This window comes from Dioscorea cayenensis, chromosome 11 (genome assembly GCF_009730915.1).
Source record: "Dioscorea cayenensis subsp. rotundata cultivar TDr96_F1 chromosome 11, TDr96_F1_v2_PseudoChromosome.rev07_lg8_w22 25.fasta, whole genome shotgun sequence".
Lineage (NCBI taxonomy): Eukaryota > Viridiplantae > Streptophyta > Magnoliopsida > Dioscoreales > Dioscoreaceae > Dioscorea > Dioscorea cayenensis.
The window spans coordinates 2,683,599-2,703,923 of NC_052481.1; the positions used below are offsets into that span (position 1 = coordinate 2,683,599).

Consider the following 20,325-nt stretch of genomic DNA (forward strand, 5'->3'; position numbering starts at 1 on the left):
CAAATCCAGTTTTTGTTTAGATGTATCTGGAAGGTAGGGTTTAAGAATTTTGTGTTTGGTTTGAAGAATTTGTAAATCTGGATTTGTAAAAACTGTGTTTGGTTTGATGTATATGAGGTATATAATCACCATGGTGAGATTACCCATACATGTTTAACATATTAATTTTTTTTAATATATAAATAAAATCAAAATCATAACATTAAGAAAATCATAATTTTATTATTAAATTAATTTTTGAAGATATTATTATAGTTTATAATAATATGGAATTTTAATTATTATTATTGGAATTTAGTGAGATGATAAGGGGTAGTCTGTTTCTGATTGCTTATGAGGGTTAATCACAACCATAACAAAATATTTAACACAAACAAATAACTAAAAAAAACAAAATATATAACACAAACAAAATATTTAACCACAAACAAATTACTAAAACAAACAAAATATTTAACACAAACAAATAATTAAAACAAACAAAATATTTAACCACAAACAAATATAACATCCCAAAATATCAACCAACAGAAGGAACAATTTTTACTGGGAATGATTCTGAGAGACAGAGTAAAGAGAGAGAGAACATCAGTTAAACAAGATCAACATGAGAATGATTCTGAGATCAATATTTTGTTTGTCTGTAATTCTAAATCCATCGGAATGGTTTAGATTTTGTAGTTAAATAGGTGTCAGTTAAACAAGATCTAAGAAGACAAACCAGATAGTACAAGAGAAGAGCACGATGGTTGTTGATGCGGTTCTTAACAGCCGATCTCCTCCTTATTTTTGTTGTTGTTGCTGCTGCGGGTTCCGGCGACGCGACAGGGGAAGAGTAGCTCAGGCTAGGGTGTCGTTGATGGTAGATCTACTCCAAACTTTTGTTGTTGTTTCTACTGCGGTTCCGGGGACGAACAGGAGAAAAACACGACGGGCTGAGGTGTCATTCGCGGCCGATCTCCTTCGAATTTTGGCTGCAATGGTTCCGGCGAGGCGACAGGAGGAAGACCAGCGATGATGAAGAAAGGTTGGTTTCTCAAAAGGGGGTGAGCAGACAAAAGCATGAAAAGCTTTTGAATTACATTGGATTTGGTATTACGGTGGATTTAACCGTAATTCAAAACACAGCTGACAATGGGTTTGGGGTTATTTGCAATTACATCTGGATTTGCAACTACATCTAAACAAACATCAGTTTCTTAAAAGTGACGTATTTCCAATTACATGTAATTGGAAATACACCCAAACAAACAACACCTCATTGTCTAACTTGGAGCGTTGTGATTTCTAGATTAGAAATCTCCAAAGCTTGGGCATGCAAAGGCTCTCGTAGTCATGGTGGTGGAATCCTCTCTTATAGAGACACTCTATTTCACAATTCAAATTGAAGAACAATCACAAAATAAGGGCATGTTCACTCAGACATTATATCGAATACATTGCAGGCAAAACTCATTTAACATAAAATCATAGCCATCGTCCAATGATTTTAGGTGTTTAAATGCAACCATTTCCACCATTGAGGAACCACTACAACTAGTGGTGGAGTGGAACAAGGACCCTCTGCTAAGGAAGTTAAAAGGTAGAGTAAAAAAAAAAAATAACTATTCAATAACTCAATTATCTCTAATGAAAAATAGCGCTTACATGCATAAATTCTTTATATATTTTGAAATAATTTTTTTAATTTTTTATAAATTTTTATTAAAATTTTGAAATCCGAGTAACTTAAGGCCTCATTCCTCACTTGGCCGGCACCCAGGTATCTGCACGTTGTCACCATCTGATCTTTTGCAAGGAGGGGTGACAGCACCGGAGTGGTAGGGTGATAGGAGCTCTTATTCTTGTTTAGCTTGGTTGACCATCGCCCGATCCACCTAGGCTATACGCTGGCAGACTTTATCGCTCATTAGGGCCAACACGTATACCTGGGTGCGATCTTTGTCAGCCCCTAGATTACATGACTTATCAGATCAGCTCCAAGGTATGGGGCCAGGGGATCGGCTCCAAGGTCAGGAGATAGTTAGCGAATCGGCTCTCCTCAACATGGATACACTGAGAGTGATGGGGATGGTCATCCGTCGGGGCTCTAGATGGATGCTCACCCTTACTCCTACCGAGCAGGGACCTGACAAGGGTGAGGTAGCGGATGAGGAGTCAGCCGCGGAGTCTGACAGTGAGTCATCCCTTCCATCGACCACTGAGCCAGTAGGTCCTCGCAGCATTGCAGCTCTTCTCAGAGATACATGAGCTGCTAACCACTGTGATGTAGGTTGCCAGAGGGCCAGAGGACCATCGTGACTACCCAGATACGGATCGAGCCGGATTGACACAACTGAATTGCGCGTGTGTACTGCAAGTGCACGGGTTTCGAAGTAATAAAAATACCACAGTGAGTGGGTAGTCGAATCCACAGGGAACGGAAGTATTAGTAGTAATAAATTCTTAGTTATCTAGTCGAAATCAATGGTTGTGATAAAGTGAACTAATTGCAAGAATATTAATAGGCAAGCAAAGGACAAGATAGAAAGTAGAAGAGATCTCAATCAATAAAGATGACGTATCCGGGGAATGCTCCCCCTAGGATCGAACATGAAGCTCAAGACTTGCCAAATGCTTCTAAACCTAGTTTAATGAGTCGAGGTAATCCAAGAACAACCGGCCCTTGCATCCAAGCCACCGGTACTGGTCCCCTACAAGGTCCCGGTGGAGAAATTGCTCAATCTTAACACCTCACACCCCATATGACCATAATAAGCTCTAGGGATACCTAAGAGTGAAACCGATTCCTAAAGATAAATCTAACCCTACTTCAAGGCGAAAGATCCCTAACCCCTTACAAGGTCCCGGGGGAGAAATCTCTCAATCTCACGCCTCACACCAAATATGGTTGCATAGAGTCTAGGGAATACGGAGATAGAAAACACTCATCATAAGGGAAAAGGGACACTCCACTATCTCATGACTCACCCTCTCAACCCTCTTTAACATCGGAGTTCTAACTCTAATGGAGACCTCTCCTCATCAAAGTAACAAATCATGCATATACAATCAACTACAAGGATCAATAAAACATCAAGCAAATCAATACAAAAGATAAGATCCTAGGATTTAAACTCAAGATTAAAACTTAAATCAACTCGGATTTAATAGAAAACATCAAGCAAATCAATACAAAAGACAAGATCCTAGGATTCACATGCCCAAATACCTACTAGGGTTTAGCCCTCCATGGAGTAAGTTACAAAATAAAATTTAATACAATGAATATATAGCAATGTAAACCATAGAGAAAAACCCCCTTGAATTCGTGATGATGGCCTTGATGGGTCGCTCAACGTCTTGAAAAATCCTTCTCCGAAGTTAGGTTACCGAAGGCTCCATAGATGCTATGACGGAGGAAAGATCGATCAAAGTTGGTGAAGAACGACTCCCAATCTCATCAAAGACCTCCTCTAGAACCCTAGCCTCCTTGCCCTTAGAGTGCTCGCAAAAAGCCCGCAAAAAGTCTCAAAAGAATATGGCAAACGGCTTATTTATAGTCACAAACCGCGGCCGTCACGTGCCTTCATGCGCCCGCATGAATTTTTCACGCACCCGCATGAGCTGCAGGAATTTCCACTTGGTCGCGTGAACAGTATTTTTGCTACAGTAAATTCTTCAGTTTTGCTGCAGTACTTAACTAAAATCTCTCTTCACAAACGTTGTCCAAACACTCTTCTCTTGAGGCCACATGGTCGGGCACACGTCCATGTGGTAGGCTATAAGACTTTTCTTCGCCGACTCATCATTTGAAAGGTCTTGCATTCTTTACAAAGAGAAGGAGCATGGAGATGTGACTGCTTTTGTTCCCTTCCAACTAGCAAATTGGCTTGAATCTTCTTGGAAGTTGGCGCACACCTCCACGTTCATGAACTCCTCTTGTGTCTTGGTCCTTGAATTGAACAAGAACTCCCAAATTGTGTCCTTATAGCCTATCTTTGCTTCCTTTTCTCCCTTCAAGGCATTCACAACCTAATTGCACAAAAGAATACCAAATACACTATATGATACATAAACCATAGTAAAAATGATACTTAATGCATGTAAAACATATAGAAAAATATGTCTACTCAAGCACTTATCACCGACCTTGGGTGTGCCTTGGATATTCTTTCAAGGCTGGTCCCTCCTCTAGTCTTGGCTCCACCAGCATCGACTCCTCCTCCTTCCCCGCATCCACCGATCGAGTCTACACCGTCTGACGATGTCGAGCATTAGCTTTATTTCTATTTTGTATTTTTATTCCAAACTCTGTATTCATTTTTTAGCAAGGGTTGGCCCTTCCTAGTTTGTACTTATTTTGAGACTTTTAGTGGATTTTTATTTTCTATTTTGTTAATTTTATTTTATTGAGCTTCAATGTTCTTCCTTTACACCTCGCAGAATTTATTTGCAACACCTACCATCCTCAATTATAAAGGGGATGCTTACTCTATCACTCCTTGACCTTAAGTGACCCCTAAACTGCTAGGGCACAACAATGGACACACTAGGCCGGTTCCAAGCTTCAATGATTTCACAAATGTAAACCGGGGAAGTAATCATATTCCACTATCTCCCTAATATTATTTGCATTGCCTTGTATGTTTCTCTTTTGCACACATTGAGGACAATGTATGATTTAAGTGTGGGAGAAGGGTTTAAGTTTTATTGTTAACTCTTTTAAATGCCAAGTTGTGACTTATGACGGTGCATTTAAAATGTAGAGGTGTTTCTTAGTATTAGGGTGGACACTTGCAAGTTTGTTGCATTTTAAGTTCTATTTTTTTTTTTTTTAGTGGCCATGCTATTCTTGATGATTCACCTAATTATAGCACACAACTTCTCTTTTGTAGCGACTTAGATCATGTTGGACTTCCTTTTATTATATTCTTTATACTTTTTGTAAAGAAAATTTTTTGCAAATTTGAAAGAATTTGTTTCAAAATAAAAAGGTAAGAAGTTGAGAAACAGAAAGAGCTACCCCTATTAGAAGTGTGAAGCTACTCTCGACAAGACGGATACTATATATGTCCTAACAAGAGAAAGTGTTGCCTCTATAGGTGAGTGAAAGCTACCGTAATTTTGTTAGTAAGAAATGCTGAAAGAGCTACCTCTTTTGTAAGTGTGAAAGCCGCCCTTTGAACATTCACGGGAAAAAGGCTACCTTGGAAGATGTGTAAAGTTACCGCCTTGTGCATGAGAAGTTGTTTGTGAGATTATTTGTTCTTGGAAATCCTATAGGTCGAAAGAAGTGAAGTGAGAAAGTTGTAACACACACATGTAATGATAATCTTGAATAGAACGTACACTATTTTTAGGACTTGAAATTTTTAACATTCTTGTGTTGTGGAAACCTGAATTACTTATGAAACTCCTAAATTCTTTAGCACCCGAGGTCGTACACTTCTTCCACTCGGTTTGTAATGTTCTATTTTGCTTGAAGACAAGCAAAAGCTTAAGTGTGGCTTTTAAGCATTGTCCTAAGCTTGTTAATGCAAAACACATGATATTTAGACCTTGTTTGGATTGCCTTTTAGAAAACCCAGAAGTGTTTTTTTATAAGTTAAGCACTTCTAGGTTCCAAAAATGTTGTTTGTATTGGCTTTTCTGCAAAAGCAAAAGCTATAAAAAAAACTGAAAAATAGCTTTTTTCAAAAGCTAGTCATGACCAGCTTTTGAAAAAAACTGTTTTTAGCTTATTTTTACAGCTTCTGCTTCTACTAAAAGCTAATCCAAACAGAAAATACAAAAAAATGCTTAACTTACTCTGGAGAAGCACTTCTAGTAAACTTTAAAAAAAAAAAAAGCAGTTTTTTGATAAACCAATCCAAACAAGGCATTAGCATCGAATTCCACATTATGGTTCTAATACATGCCAAATGAGTGTACAAATAGATATGAAATACATGGACATTATACACTCATCAAACATCAAACTTTCATCAAAGTTCTTCACCTCTTCACTTACTTTAGCCTCCTTGTTCCTGTACCAGCATTGTGCCTTTATGTGGCCGAACTTCTTTCACACAAAGCATTGAACATTCTTGTGATGTCTCCCAACTTCACCTCCACAATCGATCTCAGAACTTCTGCCTCGTCTGTGGCCTCTTCCTCTATAGAAGCTGCGACCACGTCCTCGGCCTCCATGACTACTATAATCACCGAACAATGACCCTTTTACATGCAAAGCTTATTCTCCTTCTTTTGGCTCTCCTGCAAGGTTAAGGATGGACCCGTGGCTTTTTAAGGAACCACTGAGTGCATCTATAGAGAGTGTGTTGAGATTCTTAGCCTCTATCATCGAGTGCACAACATGAGAGAACCTTATAGTGAGGCTTCTCAATATTTTTGCCACAACACTCTTCTCAGGTAGTTGATCTCCCATTATTCTGATTCTAAACACCGCATCCAACACCCTATTGATAAAATCCTGGATGTCCTCCTCTTGTTTCATCTTTGCATTGGGGTGAGAGAGTGCAACTCCACCGTGTATGTGTTTGAATCACCTTGGAACTCAATTTTCAAAGTTTGCCAAGTTTCTTTGGCAGTCTTCACTTCTGAGATTCTGATGAAAATCTTTGGATCGAACGTCTGTTGGATGAGATATAGGGCCTTCGTGTCCTTCTTCATACTCTCGTTCAATCGGTTGCCATCTTCTTCCTCACTGAACTTGATCTCGATGAGGTTCCATAGATCCCGTGATCTAAACATTGTCTTCATCATGAGTGTCCATAAGTTGAAATGCTCTCCATTGAAGAAGGGAACGTTTGTCTGTGAGGCACTGGATGACGAGCCACCACCGGACATATTTTTACCAGTTTTCTGATACCAATGTAAAGGTTGATGAACCTTATAGAAGAACACTCACACACTCAAGGCTTTGTATTCTCAGTGGTGCACCTTAAAACTTACTTTTAAGATGTATTAAATCTTAACTTCAAAGTCATAACAGTTACAAAATATAAAGAGACTAAAAGAAACACGTTGACTGACACATCACACAAATAAAAAGCAAAAGAAATAACAGAGAAAAGTAAACGTCCAATCAGAATTCGGCATCCCATATGCTCCATCCAATCACAGCAGTCTTTCCCATGCTACGTACACAGTAGTTTGCTTTGAGGATGAAATCAACTGTGCATAGCTTCTTCAGAACTCTGAGCAATATTTCTCAACAATTGTCTCAATGGTAGATCTCAGTGCCATTGCAATGGTTCTGAATAGTCTGTGATGCCATTTTGGGTTTTCATAAGAAGCTAGTAATCAAAGAGGAAGGAAGAAGTGAGACTTTGGAGAATAGATGCTCTGGGTGGTGATGACGAAAATGTTGATAGTGTATTTACAGATTCATATATGGTTACATATGAGAAGAGGAACATGAAAGACTATGTTATCTTCAAGGAGATGGAGTGGAATCCATAGATGGACAAGGTCAACCAAAGCAGGCTTTAGAATAGGTGCAAGCATTTATTATATATTAATTTGACTAAAAATTGTAGTCTCCTTTGGATATTGTCAGTACAAGCAAAGTAGTCAGACCAAGAAGAAGCTAATAACTCAAGTAACCCAAAAGCTAAGGAATTCGAGTGTATGGCTCTTAGGGTAGATATATACACTTTTATTATTTAAAGCTTATGAAAACCAATTAAAGTAAAAAAAAAATCCCTTTTTTTTCTCTCAAATTTTTAATATGTAACTTAAATTTGTCATGTTCCCTCTCTGTTTGTTTGTATATTTGTAGACATGCCTTGCCAGCCAATTTTTTCTCAGGCTTTCACTTAAGAACTTCATGCTCATAAGAAAATCTTATTGATTTGAATGCCATACAAAATATTTCATTGAAGAAGATTGTCGTGTACGACTAGTCGCATTGTGATGTTATATATATATATATATATATATATATATATATATATATATATATTATATGTTATATATATGTGTGTATATGCATGTGTGTATTTGTATATGTATATAATTCATTATTTCTGTATATATATATGTATATATGGTATGTGTATGTGTATGTATATGTATGCATGTATGTATGTATATGTATGCATGTATGTATGTACATGTATATATTTATGTATATGTATATGTATATATACAGATATATATATACATCACCAAGGATTTTCAACTCTCAGGATTTTGACAGTATGTGAGATCTGAAACGGGTATCACGTGATGGAGAGATGTGACCATTGAACGACACGTGTCCATTATTGTTAATTTTATTAGCCTTTATTTAGATGTGGAGTAATAGGAGTGAGAGAGGCATGGGTAAGAAGTAGAGATTCATGAAGGGGGTGTCCCCAATGTTTGAGGGGAGCGGAGCGGAAATGGAAGTTATGATTGGTAAATTACCCATATCCATTCACTTAGGTAGTGTTTGTTTGGAGGGTTTTTGAGTTACATGTAACTTGAGTTACTGGGTTTTCTGAAATTCAGTGTTTGGTTCACAGGATTTCAAAAACCAATGTAACTCATATTACATCCGATGAGGGATTTGGTTTTACACCTTTATCTTTTAATTTCTTCAAATGCATAACTTGTGACCTATATGTGACCAATTAAAAAAAAAACAAATATGATTAAATAGTTATGGATATTTTTGTGGAGTGAAAAATTATAAAATTTAATAATTACTTTGATAATTAATTTAATAATAAAATTAAGAGTTAAAATGATCATAATTAAAATCATTAATAACATGCTAAAAATATTTGAAAAGTTCAAAATACTTTTTTTTATTGGGTTAAAAGTTAAATCTAAAAGATATAAAATATAATAAAATAAATAAATAAATATACTAATAAATTTAATAACTAATTTAATAATAAAATTAATAGTTAAATTAATTAATGCAGTACTTAAAATCATTAAAATATTTATAATGTAAAAAAAATTTTAATTTCAAATTTATAAATATCTTTTATCAAATATAAAATCCTATAATACAGCATCTACAGTACATCTAACCAAACACTAGATTTAACTTCATTGCATTATAAAATCCATGGATTTTCAGTTACATTGTAACTAGAAATCCACTGTATTGATAGTTACACTGAACCAAACGCCCCCTTATTTAATTATAAAATTTATTAATCTAAATAATTTATTATAATAATTAAAAAATAATTAATCTTAAAATAATCCAATATAATATTAATTATAATAAATAAAATGAATAGTATTAAAGTGAACTATTTTAATTTTTATATTTAATTATTGTAGTTTAAGTGAATAATAATTGATATGAACAGTTATTATGACTTAGTTTTTTTAATTAAAATTAAATAATTATTATAATAATAAATATTTTTAAAAATATTTTTTTAGGTAAGGCGACAAATACCAACCTTCAAAGGTGTATGTAGGAAATTATTTTTAAAATATAATTAGTTAATTATTTTGGTTAATTAATTATTAATTAATAATATTAACAAAATTTTGGATATTAACAAATAGTGTCACGAGAGAAGTATTAAAGTTAAATATTTATTTATAATAATAAATTTATTTTAATGCTTAAATAAAATAAAAAATAATTGTAATAATTCATTACTTTCCAATCATTCCAACTAAATATAGTTTTTATTTTCATGCTTTTTCCTGTTCCTCCTCATTTTTAGCACATGACCTGCGAAACTTTGTCTCACACATTCTATGTTACCGTGTCGTTAACCGATGATACAACAAAACATATCTATACCAATTTTGAAAGTAGCTTAGTCATCAGTTAAATAAAATGAACTCGCAGGAATAACTGACACACATGTAAAATTCTAATCAAATATTGCTGAAAATTCCTGATTTTAAATATTTATATAAAAAAAAAATCCTGATTTTTTTCCCTTGTGCTCTTGAATTTGTTGATAGGTAAAAATTATTTTATATAAAAAATAATTAAAAAATTATTTCACTTTTCACGAAATATGACACTCAATAATAATAAGTCCAAATACTATATTTCAAAAGTGGCTTGATAAGAATAATTAATCAACTATATTTAATGAAAAAAAAGCACAATCACAAAATAATTAACCATTAGGTGCTTATTAATCCTTTATAAGATGAATAAAGATCAACAATGACCAACCAACACACTTCACTCCCTATATACTTGCAAAATTGAAAGACATATTTGTAATCTTGTTCAAACACAGATAGGGAAAATGCTACCTCATCTTCCCAGTTTCTGATGGAAATAATTAATTGCGGCGTCAGCGCTGCTCAGTTCATCTGTTATGACTAAGAAATTTCAGATAATATACATTCTCCAAATAATGAAGCTTTTTTTTTTTTTCACCTTGATGTGTTGCAGGATGGATCCCTTAACAAATTAGTCAGACATGTCTTCTTCACCAACCAATTGATCAAGACTGTTCATTCTTGTGATCTTACTCTGTCTTTCAAGTTCGTCTTCTCTCGAGGACCTGCCTCTCTTGTCCACCTTTTCCTGTATAGAATTCAACAAATTGTTCAACAAGATATACGAAAAAAGAGAAGGAAACCAGATGACATTTCTGCATAATATGATATGGTGATCTTACTTAATCATGATAGGCATAGAAAAGAAGGTATCAAGATTAAATATGGTGAAAGCATGCAAAGTTAAAGGAAATTAATAAGATGAAGTTACGTTTAGCCTCCAAATGACGAACTTTAAACTTAGAATGATAAGCAAAAGCACATGAATAAATGCACGAAGAATTGAACAGAGCAGAGAAGTACAGCATAGCATACCTGGAACTTAATATGATATCACATGTATTAGACTTGAGGCAACCCAAGTTTATTTTAAATGGATTTGGTCTATAACCTACTTTGACCAGAAATGATTGGATCTGGGTGCATTCATCTCTTGAGGACCGAAGCTAAAACCTAGCTAAGCCAATCGCGATAATAATAAAGGTCACACTGAGTTTCTTTTTTTTTTTTAAATTATAACAAACCTATCCAACCCAACCAAAGGCTATATGTATTGCCAAGCTTGTATCTACCCTAATAACATGGAACCAAGCAAATCGAAGAACAGAAAAAGATACAGCCAATTCTGGGTAGTATCAGGGGTTAATTCCTGTCTATGTTTAATCTTGAGCACAACAATACCCTTAGATATTATATGGCATCTAGAATTCAAATTTTCAAAATAGCATACATGATAGGAGGACATTCTCAGGGATTCCTTAAGCTCTCCAATAGCAACTGTGTCTCTTCTCCTCACTGTAACTCGAGAAGGCACAGGATAGTGCTCAATCTCATCCCCAGACCTGCCTTCTTTGGCCTTCTTCTTTTGTAGAACAAGTTTTGTGGGTAGAGGCTGCAGCAAAGATAACAAAAATCAGCACAATCATGGGCTTTATAAAAAAAAAAGAACTCGATCCAGAAATTCACCAAGTATCGTGCCGCTTTGTCATCAAAATTAACTAGGTAAGTTGTTGGATCATCAGCGACATCACCTCTTACCTGAGAAAAAAGAATTTTCCATATAAATTAAATCTTAATGCCACTAATAAGTTTTAACAAAACACACACTTGACAAAGACAAAATAAAAAATAGCCACTGCATTCAAAAGAATGGGAAAGTCACATCAAACGTATGCTGTTCAGAATACTTACATCCCAGTGATATTCTCTGACCCAGGAATATAATACATCTTCGCTTTCATCATAGATATCCTTTGACAGCTGCCAGAATAATCAAACAAAGGCTGTCAAATTTAATTGCACAGCTAGAAGTATATGCTAAAACTAAACAACCATCACTTTGAAGGAAAAGAGAAAATCTTGTCACATACAAGAAGCAGATATTTTATATTGAAAATAACCACCAGCTCTTGATATAAAATGCAGTGACACTTGAAATATGACAAACAAGAACCTTATTACCTCATCAGGTGCAGGAACCATATAAGCCAGAAACTTCTCTGGCTTCGAAGGATCTGAACTATTAACCACATAACTCTTCATTATAGCCTGTGAAAATGAAGGTGATGAATCAAGAGTAACTAAAATATCTAGATGAATGAAACCCATGCTATCCTGTATACAAAACAAGAAATTGATATGCCAAAAAATAAAAATAAAAAATAAGAAAAATAAAGAACAGACAAAACGATATCATTTGGTGGCACTTTATTGATATCACAAAAGGAGGGGAGCTGATTGCAAGTAAATTGAAATCAACACAAACTAGCAGAGTGTCCTTATGATATTTCATGCCAGAATTTAATAGCTCTGATTTCCCCACTAAAGCATAATTGGACACCATGAACATAATAAAATAAAAGACAAACTTCGATTTGAAGAAATATTTTAAGTTAAGCTGGTATTCATGAGGCATTACAAAAGATTTAGCAAAAGAGATCAGAGCAAAGTGAAGCAATTAGCAAAGAATCACCACTAACTTCTATCTTGAAAAATATTGTGTGAATAACCAATCAAATGTTTGTCCCTTTGCAACTATCATCAGATGTACATAGTAGTTCAAACTAGAAAAGTTAACAAGAAAAGCAGAAATTTGTAAATTACTTTTAAGTAGACAAAAATATCTAAATTCATTTGATTGAACAATGGTAACAAGGCTCACTTGTGATTCATGCTCATCACGAATGGATCTATCCAACTTGTTGTACAACTCTGAATCAGCTGTGGGATCTCCATCAAAGGTAACCGTCACAAAACGATCCTCATACCTGGGACAATAAATTGAAGCACCGTAGATCAGAAGATCGACATAATAATTTTGCAAAGATACAACATTGAAGCACTTTACTACATGATGACACCCCCATCCAAACATAAGAAGTTCAGCACTGACATATTCTTTGGTTTAAGCAATGATGCTTCAGGCGCAAATGAAGAATATAGAAATAAACATGAACAAGATACACAAAGAATAGAAACTGTTTAATCCTCCAATTAAAACTTGCATATTTGCACAACAGGTGAATCATCCCTAAGTATGCAACTCTTGGAAAATGAATAGGTCAAAAACTAAGCACATTTGTGAGTTTGTCACACTTAACCTACTTTGTTATGTGTCCTCTTAGTTGGGGAACTGAAATTCCTTGTTTTTGATATTTTATGACAATCTAAAATCTGCTTATGACTACCAGTTAAACAGGTCATTCATGATTAGTCGGTATGCATCTAGTGCAGATTTTGGCTCAGTATTGGCTTCCTCGATATCAAAGACAAACAAGCAAAATCAAAGAAATTCTCTCCAAATAAATGCTGGTCCAGACTCCAACTGTGGTAATTTGTTGACCTGCTCAATCAGAATGAATCACCAACTTGCCCTTCATTTTGTTGTAAGTGTACATCATGCATGATTAAAATCAATGCATGATATAAAGTTCAAGCCCAAGGCTCAGTATTGGCTTCATTTTGTTCCTAAGTCTTATTTGGGTTGAGCCTATCCATGCCCAAAACTATTTCTTTACACAGGAAATATTAAGAGCTGTTATCACCTAGTTAACTAAAACAGCATTCACTTGTACAATACCAAATGTGACCACATCAATATGGCACACCAAGTTTCAGATGTGAAGGTTAGCTGTCTGATATAAAAAGAGGGAGTGAACCATAAAAAGCCAAGTGGAAATTGAAACCACCATTCAAGTTGCCATGTATTAAAGAAAATATTTTTTAACTGGACAGAAGTAGATGGCAGACTTGAAATAAGAAAAATGTAACTATCCAAGCAAGATGATGCCCACAGCAAAAATCACAGTACAGCATAAAGGAACATATAGATTCTCATTACAATATAAACTAAATATACATTTTAGAACATACCTGTCAAAATAGGGCAATAAAGGGAGGATTCGTTTGGGCTTTAATGTAGGCTTAGTTTGATGGACAGGTGGTAGTTTAGAAGCCTTAAAAGATTCTTCAATTGCCTGGATCTGTTTTTCCCTGAAAATATACAGATAATAAGGAAAGACAAGAACAACCCAACGTTTTACAATTGACAAACTTTCATAAAAAAAATGATAAAATTTAATGCACCAAACAACCTGTTGTTAAGGTTTTCCAGAAATAGATTTATACCCTCCTTTGATTCCCGCATTTCCTTGGCTTGCTTCTCAGTGAAAGCCTAAAAATGGTAAAAGGCATTCAACTCGCTGCAATGAGCAATTTTTATATGCATATTTGCAACAACCATTCCATTGTAATGTGGGAAATTTTCATACCGTTTTGGCAGCATCAGCACTAACTGAGGATATGTATTGTGTCTTAACCAACCAATTCAGGTCTTCATCAGCAGGACGATCTTTTTTCCTTAAACCTTCTTGTTTTATGGGGGTTGCCACCTCAGTATCACGCAATAGTTCTTCATCTTCTGGAGCAAGGGGTTGGTGAACATCAGGCGGACTACAGGTAACAAAAGAAAAACCTATAAACCTGACTTCCAACACAGATGACAATTACAGAACAGAATAGCAAATCGTTGACAACTTACTTGTATACACTGATGTCCAGTAAATCAAGAGGTATTCCAAGATCTTGTTCCGTATAAAGTTTGGGCTTGTGTTTTTTCTCCAATGTCGTGATGGTATATTTGGCATATCTGCAATAATTTCAGAAATATAACACCCTCCTATGCAGCGCATGGTAAATGCTTTGGTGGAAATGAAGCAAAGTGTTATGTTGACAGTCCACCCATGCCCATCAAGTCATTGAATAAGATTTACCTTAGTGAATTTGCTATCTTTAGTATCCTGGCATTCTAAATTATTCCACTAAAATCACCCCTCACAGCTATGAGTCTTCCTTTTGTATATTCTTTTTTTCTTTTGCTGTTATTATTTTATATAATTCTAACTGATTACAACTTAGCTTTGCAAGTTAAAGTATCAGCAATGGCTCCCATCGCTTGCTCCAGTCTTAACATCAGAGATGCTATATTCTTGTTAAGCACTCCGTTGAAGCTAATCATTACTTGTTAGGCAAGAACTACCAAGTAAAATTAACTGTTTCAATGGTGAAAACTCATTAAAAGGGTTTCTTGCAGGAACTAGCTGCCCTGAAAGTCAACTACAACAAGCAATGAATAAGGTTGGCAGGATATCAAGAGAAGTCCCCTTACCTATCATTATTGGTATTTAGAGATAATAACTTTGGCTGTGCAGTTGGATCTGGTAATTCATTCCTAAACCTGCATTGAGGGGAGAAAAAGATGAGTGACTATTCATGTTACTACTCTTGGTATGTAGCATGCAAGAATAAGCACAATAGTTTTAGCACAGTGCAAGATATTAAAAGATTAACTGCATCTTTATGATTTCTATTTGTCAATAATAGTTGTTTAGCATGGCAATCAAGAATACATCATGTGCTCTTTAAATTTAAGGATCTGTATATACCACATAGCAAATGCAATTCTTAACCATTAAAAGTTAAAAGTAACAGAATAAATATACCTAACAAGAGATATATTGTTGGATGTCAACTTTAAAGCAAGCACACGGCCATTTCAGAAGATTCTAGGAAATAATATGAATTTATGCTGAGTTCGTTCTTCAATCTCACTAAATTTCCAGCATCAGTAAGATAATATTGGACAGTGAGCCTCTGTAAGGAGCAATTCCATGCACCCTTTAAAAAATCATGCTTTCACCTTCATGCCCACAAATTTCTAATCGATGGGTAGTCCTGTAGCAAAATGATCTAGTTTCTGTGTCTACTTCTTATCAAATTGTTCCTAAAATAGTGCATATTTTTTTTGTATTGAGCAACCCATTCACCATTTTCTCTCGAAGAAAAGCTCACTATCACTGAATGTTTTATCAACAAAAGATGAACCAAAAATATTGGCATTCCTATCCTATTCCCCAACAAAGTTAATCATGAGCAAGTTGCACTATGACAACAAATTCATATCAAGGAAAGAGATGATGGAGCTCACTTCAACTTGCAAAGGAATGTTGTCGGCTTTTTCAGCCGATTATCAGCCCTATCTCCACTCAAAAATGGTGTGGCTCTCCTCTCCATCATCCGAGACCCAGCAACTGAACCATGACCATGGCCCGGTTTCACCCCAGATGAAGACGGAATCTGCATCTTGTGCACCACATTGGCCTGCGGCTGCTTAAGCATATGCTGCCTCCTCTCCTCCTGCTTCTGCTTCTCGTACTCCCTCTTCTTCCTCGCCCTTCTCTCCTCCTCAGTCTCCACCCTGGCGCCACTACCTCTACCTCCCACGCCCATCGGTTGCTTCAGCGGGAGGGAAGGCTTGGCAGATGACTCACGGGGGCGGGCAGGGGGAGCTGAGTCTTTAGGCGGGGGAGGGGAGGGTTAGAAGGAGGCGGGCCGGGAGGAGGGGGAGGAGAAGAAGGAAGAGGGGGCGGGGGAGGCTGGGTGTAGTACATAGAGTTCGGCGGAGGAGGAGGAGGGGGCTGCTGCTGCTGCTGCTGCTGTTGTGACGGCGGGGGAGGCGGCGGTGGAGGATAACTAGAAGACGGCGGCGGAGGTGGCGGTGGACCAGAAGCCCACTGTTGCTGCTGCTGCTGCCGGTGCTGAGCATTGAAATGATTGAATCCAGAGTTCGGGGCCCCCCGAGAGTAGCCGGAGCTCGGGTGCTGCGAGGGCTGAGGCGGCGGACCAGCGTTGCCGCCATAGCTACGGTGATGCTGGGGGTACTGATTGTGGTGATTGCCACCACCGGGGGGTGGTGGAGGAGGGAGAGAACTCTGGTTCGCCGCCTGCGACGGTGTGAAAGACTGGGCCGGCGGCGGGAACGGCCGGAACGACGCCATGCGCACGGATCGAAACCCTAATGATCGCAGAGAAAGCGGAAGTGATAGGGATCGCTTCGATCGCTTACCTGGAAGATGGAAGCCCAGAGGCCATGAATCGATAGGAAGCGGCGAACACGGCGGAGGTCGGAGCTCCGACGAGGAATCGCCGGCGGAGATCCGATGAGGAGAAAGAAGAGGAATTATATCGAGAGGGATGAGGTCATATAAAGAGAGAGAAAGAGAGGTTTGCTCTCATCATCGTTCGCAGTGTTCGATTGAGTTTCTTTAAGCTATTTTGGTGGGCTGTTTTTTTACTTTGGGCTTTGTTCTAATGGGCCGGGCTAAATTTGGCTAATTTTTATACTTTTAAATTAATAATTTCATTATTAATTAAAAAGTTTTAATTAATAACTTGTTGTGTTGTGTTTTATTCCACTCCCTGCAATCCCTCCTAACTAATTAATTAATTAATTAGTTAGTATTGAAGTTTCATGATTTGTTCAAATGCATTTAAGAAAAAATTTGTAGGAACCAAGTCATAGTCTAGTGGTTTCCTATCTTATTTGTGTTTGAGAAGTCTTAAGTTCGAAAACTAAAAAAAAATTGTGAAAACATAAAAAATAATGCAATATATTATATTTGAGAAAAAAAAATATTAAAAAAAATTCTACACACGGACTTTAAATGAGTTGTCTCCCTGGATATAAATTATGTTTGGTTCAAGCTCACATTATTATTATTATTATTTTATTTTTATAAATAAATTATAAGTACTCTCTATTTAAAGAGAAGTCAGAAGGTATGCATAAGTTTAAAGTGCAACTATAAGTTTAATAAACATCTATGATTTCACCTTGTTTAGACTTTGGACTTAGATTTCAGGTTTTCCCTCAAATAAATATCCTACGTAAAATGCACGATACTAATAGATCAATGAACGATCGGTAACTTGCACTAATTATAATAGAACTCTGGTTCAATTTGAATTTGACTTGACTTATCAACATCTTTCTGTATTTTTATAATAATTAAAAAAAATTTAAGTGGAGCTCATCTTGAAAATATTAGAATAATAATCATCTGATCATCATCATCTTCTTCATCCTCTCCATCTAAAATTGAATATATTCATTCAACTATAACACTATACAAAGAAATGTTAGCCATCGCCAGGGTAAATTTTTTAATAAGTCACTAAACTTTGGCTCATTTTCATTTTGATCACTAAACTTTAATTTGTATCAATTTGGTCACTCAATTTTAATTTTATTTTACTTGGTAGTAAATCAAGATATTTCAACCTCTAAATGAATGATGTGGTTCTTTTTCGATAACGTGGACATCTCTAATAGACTTAATAATGTATCAATGGGAGGCCTGACTTAGATTTTTAGACAGCCATGTAATCAATTGAGGGTTGAAATCCTCGATTTATTACCTGTTGAAATCAAATTAAAGTTAAATGACCAAATTGATACAAATTGAAGTTCGGTGATCAAAATGAAAATGAGCCAAAGTTTAGTGACTTACTATAAAATTTACCCGCCATCGCCCATTGGGACTCATCTTTCTTAGTTTGCCAATGCGTTTTTTCTCAGTTTAAATATAATAATAAATTTTTACCGCTTATCATTTGTTTTCTATTTTCACTATTCTAACTAATAAATTAATTTTGACAGTTAAATTTATTCATTATATCACATTCATTTTGTTCCTCTTAAACATATCATACGTAATTACAAATGTTATCACATTAGAATTCAATCTTAGCACGGAGTTTGAGTTTATTTTTTGATAAATAAATAAAATATTTTACGGGTAAAAAACTCGAGTCAATTAGGCTCCGTTTGCCTGAAATAATTTAAGTTTAAAACAAATAAACAAGAAAGTATATAAAAAATTGAGATAGTGAAAATATTAAATAAAAATAAAAATAAAAAAATTAAAACAAAAAAGAATTCTCAAAATAAAAGAGAGAAAATTTATGTTTTTTAAGTGATAATTTTAATATTTTTATTTTTTTTTAAAAAAAACAGCACAAATATTGTAGAGCTATGCTCCTCATGTGCGTCTGTTGCTCCACATGTTAAAAATTAAAATAAAAAAAAACCTATGTTGATAGATTTCCTTTGATTCTTTTAACAATTACACATCATCAGCCACTTTAGTTATTTATTTATTAGTGATTAGAGGAGAATGATGCAAATAAATAAATAAATAAATAAAATGACTAGCTATTCTCCCTCAATGCCAAAAGTTAGGGATCACAATGGAACGGAGAGAAGGTGGGGCAAGACACACCTTTATCATCCCCGTTCCATATGACAATGGAGCGGGGTGGGGCGGGGCACGCCTTTACCATCCCCACCCTGCCTCGCTCCGTCCCGTCCTTTTTTTTATTCATAAATCACCCAGCCCGCCTCGTCCTACCCCGCTCATAGTTACAAATAAATAACTAAAATTTTTAAAAACATTTTTAAAATAGATTTTTTTATAAAACATATACTTATAGAAACAAGCTCATAAAAAATTTATTGAAATTTTTTTAAAAAAATTCATTTACCCTTACACTGTATAATATTTATAATGAGTTAAATTAATAGCGGGGCGGGATGGGGCATGGAAAAATCAAACCCACCCGCCCCACTCAAAGCCGAGGCGGATCGGGTCGGGTCAGAAAAAATGGATTTTTTTGGTTTTTGCCATCTCTACCAAAAGCAGAGTAACTTATTAGTTTTTTACTTTTTAAATCAAAATAGTTTATAGATCAAATAAATAATAAGGTGTATATATATTATTTTTCCCAAGATTTACAAGAACTTAGTCCGAATTTATTTGGGGAAATAAAGACTTTTTTATTTTTCACAATAAAAATATTGTTGATATCAAGTACATAATTAGAGATAATAATTACAATAAAAGACAAAAAAATAATTGATTACATGGATTTTTTTTTTCAAGGTTTATTAGGAGCGATAATGACCGTTAAAATTTTCACAATTAAAATAGTTTTTAAGATGAAATACATAACTAGAGATATTTATCTAGACAAACAGAAAGAAAAAATCTAAGATAAATAGACATGTACAAATGTTTTTTTTAATTCTTTAATTAAAAAATTATTATAATAGAAAATTGAAAGAATAGTTTTATTATTATAAAAAATCAAGTGTATTTTTCTCAATACTTTTAAAAATATATACACGATGATAGTGTTTTTTATTATTTTGCTCCATATACCTTTAAAATATTCAATACAGAATAACTTTCTAAAATTAAATATTTTTAAATATTTAAATTTAAATGACGTAACTTTACTGCACTAGATGATCATTATATTTTACCATATATTTTATATTAATTAAAAAATATAAATAATTAAAAAGATAACCTCAGTGATAAAAATTTAGAATAATTTTTAACTTAAATTCTTCTTTATCCAGATGAAAAAAAATAATTTGTTTTCTTAAAGTTCTCAATTATTTAATAACCCAATAATATAACATAAAAGTGAAAAATGACATAAGAGTGAAAAGGAGAGGTA

At 35.0% G+C, this 20,325-nt stretch overlaps 1 protein-coding gene across 1 annotated transcript; it reads right to left on the reverse strand.

The window, feature by feature from the left end:
* Positions 1-10,070: 10,070 nt before the first annotated feature.
* On the reverse strand, positions 10,071-17,027 carry LOC120272119 (protein PAF1 homolog). The gene is given in 13 exon segments (XM_039278869.1): positions 10,071-10,492; positions 11,195-11,356; positions 11,431-11,502; positions 11,656-11,724; positions 11,926-12,012; positions 12,626-12,731; positions 13,837-13,956; positions 14,058-14,137; positions 14,235-14,415; positions 14,504-14,611; positions 15,131-15,199; positions 15,950-16,338; positions 16,341-17,027. Coding segments are annotated over 13 exon segments (2,019 nt in total). The 5' UTR covers positions 16,800-17,027; the 3' UTR covers positions 10,071-10,375.
* Between the last annotated feature and the right edge of the window lie 3,298 nt (positions 17,028-20,325).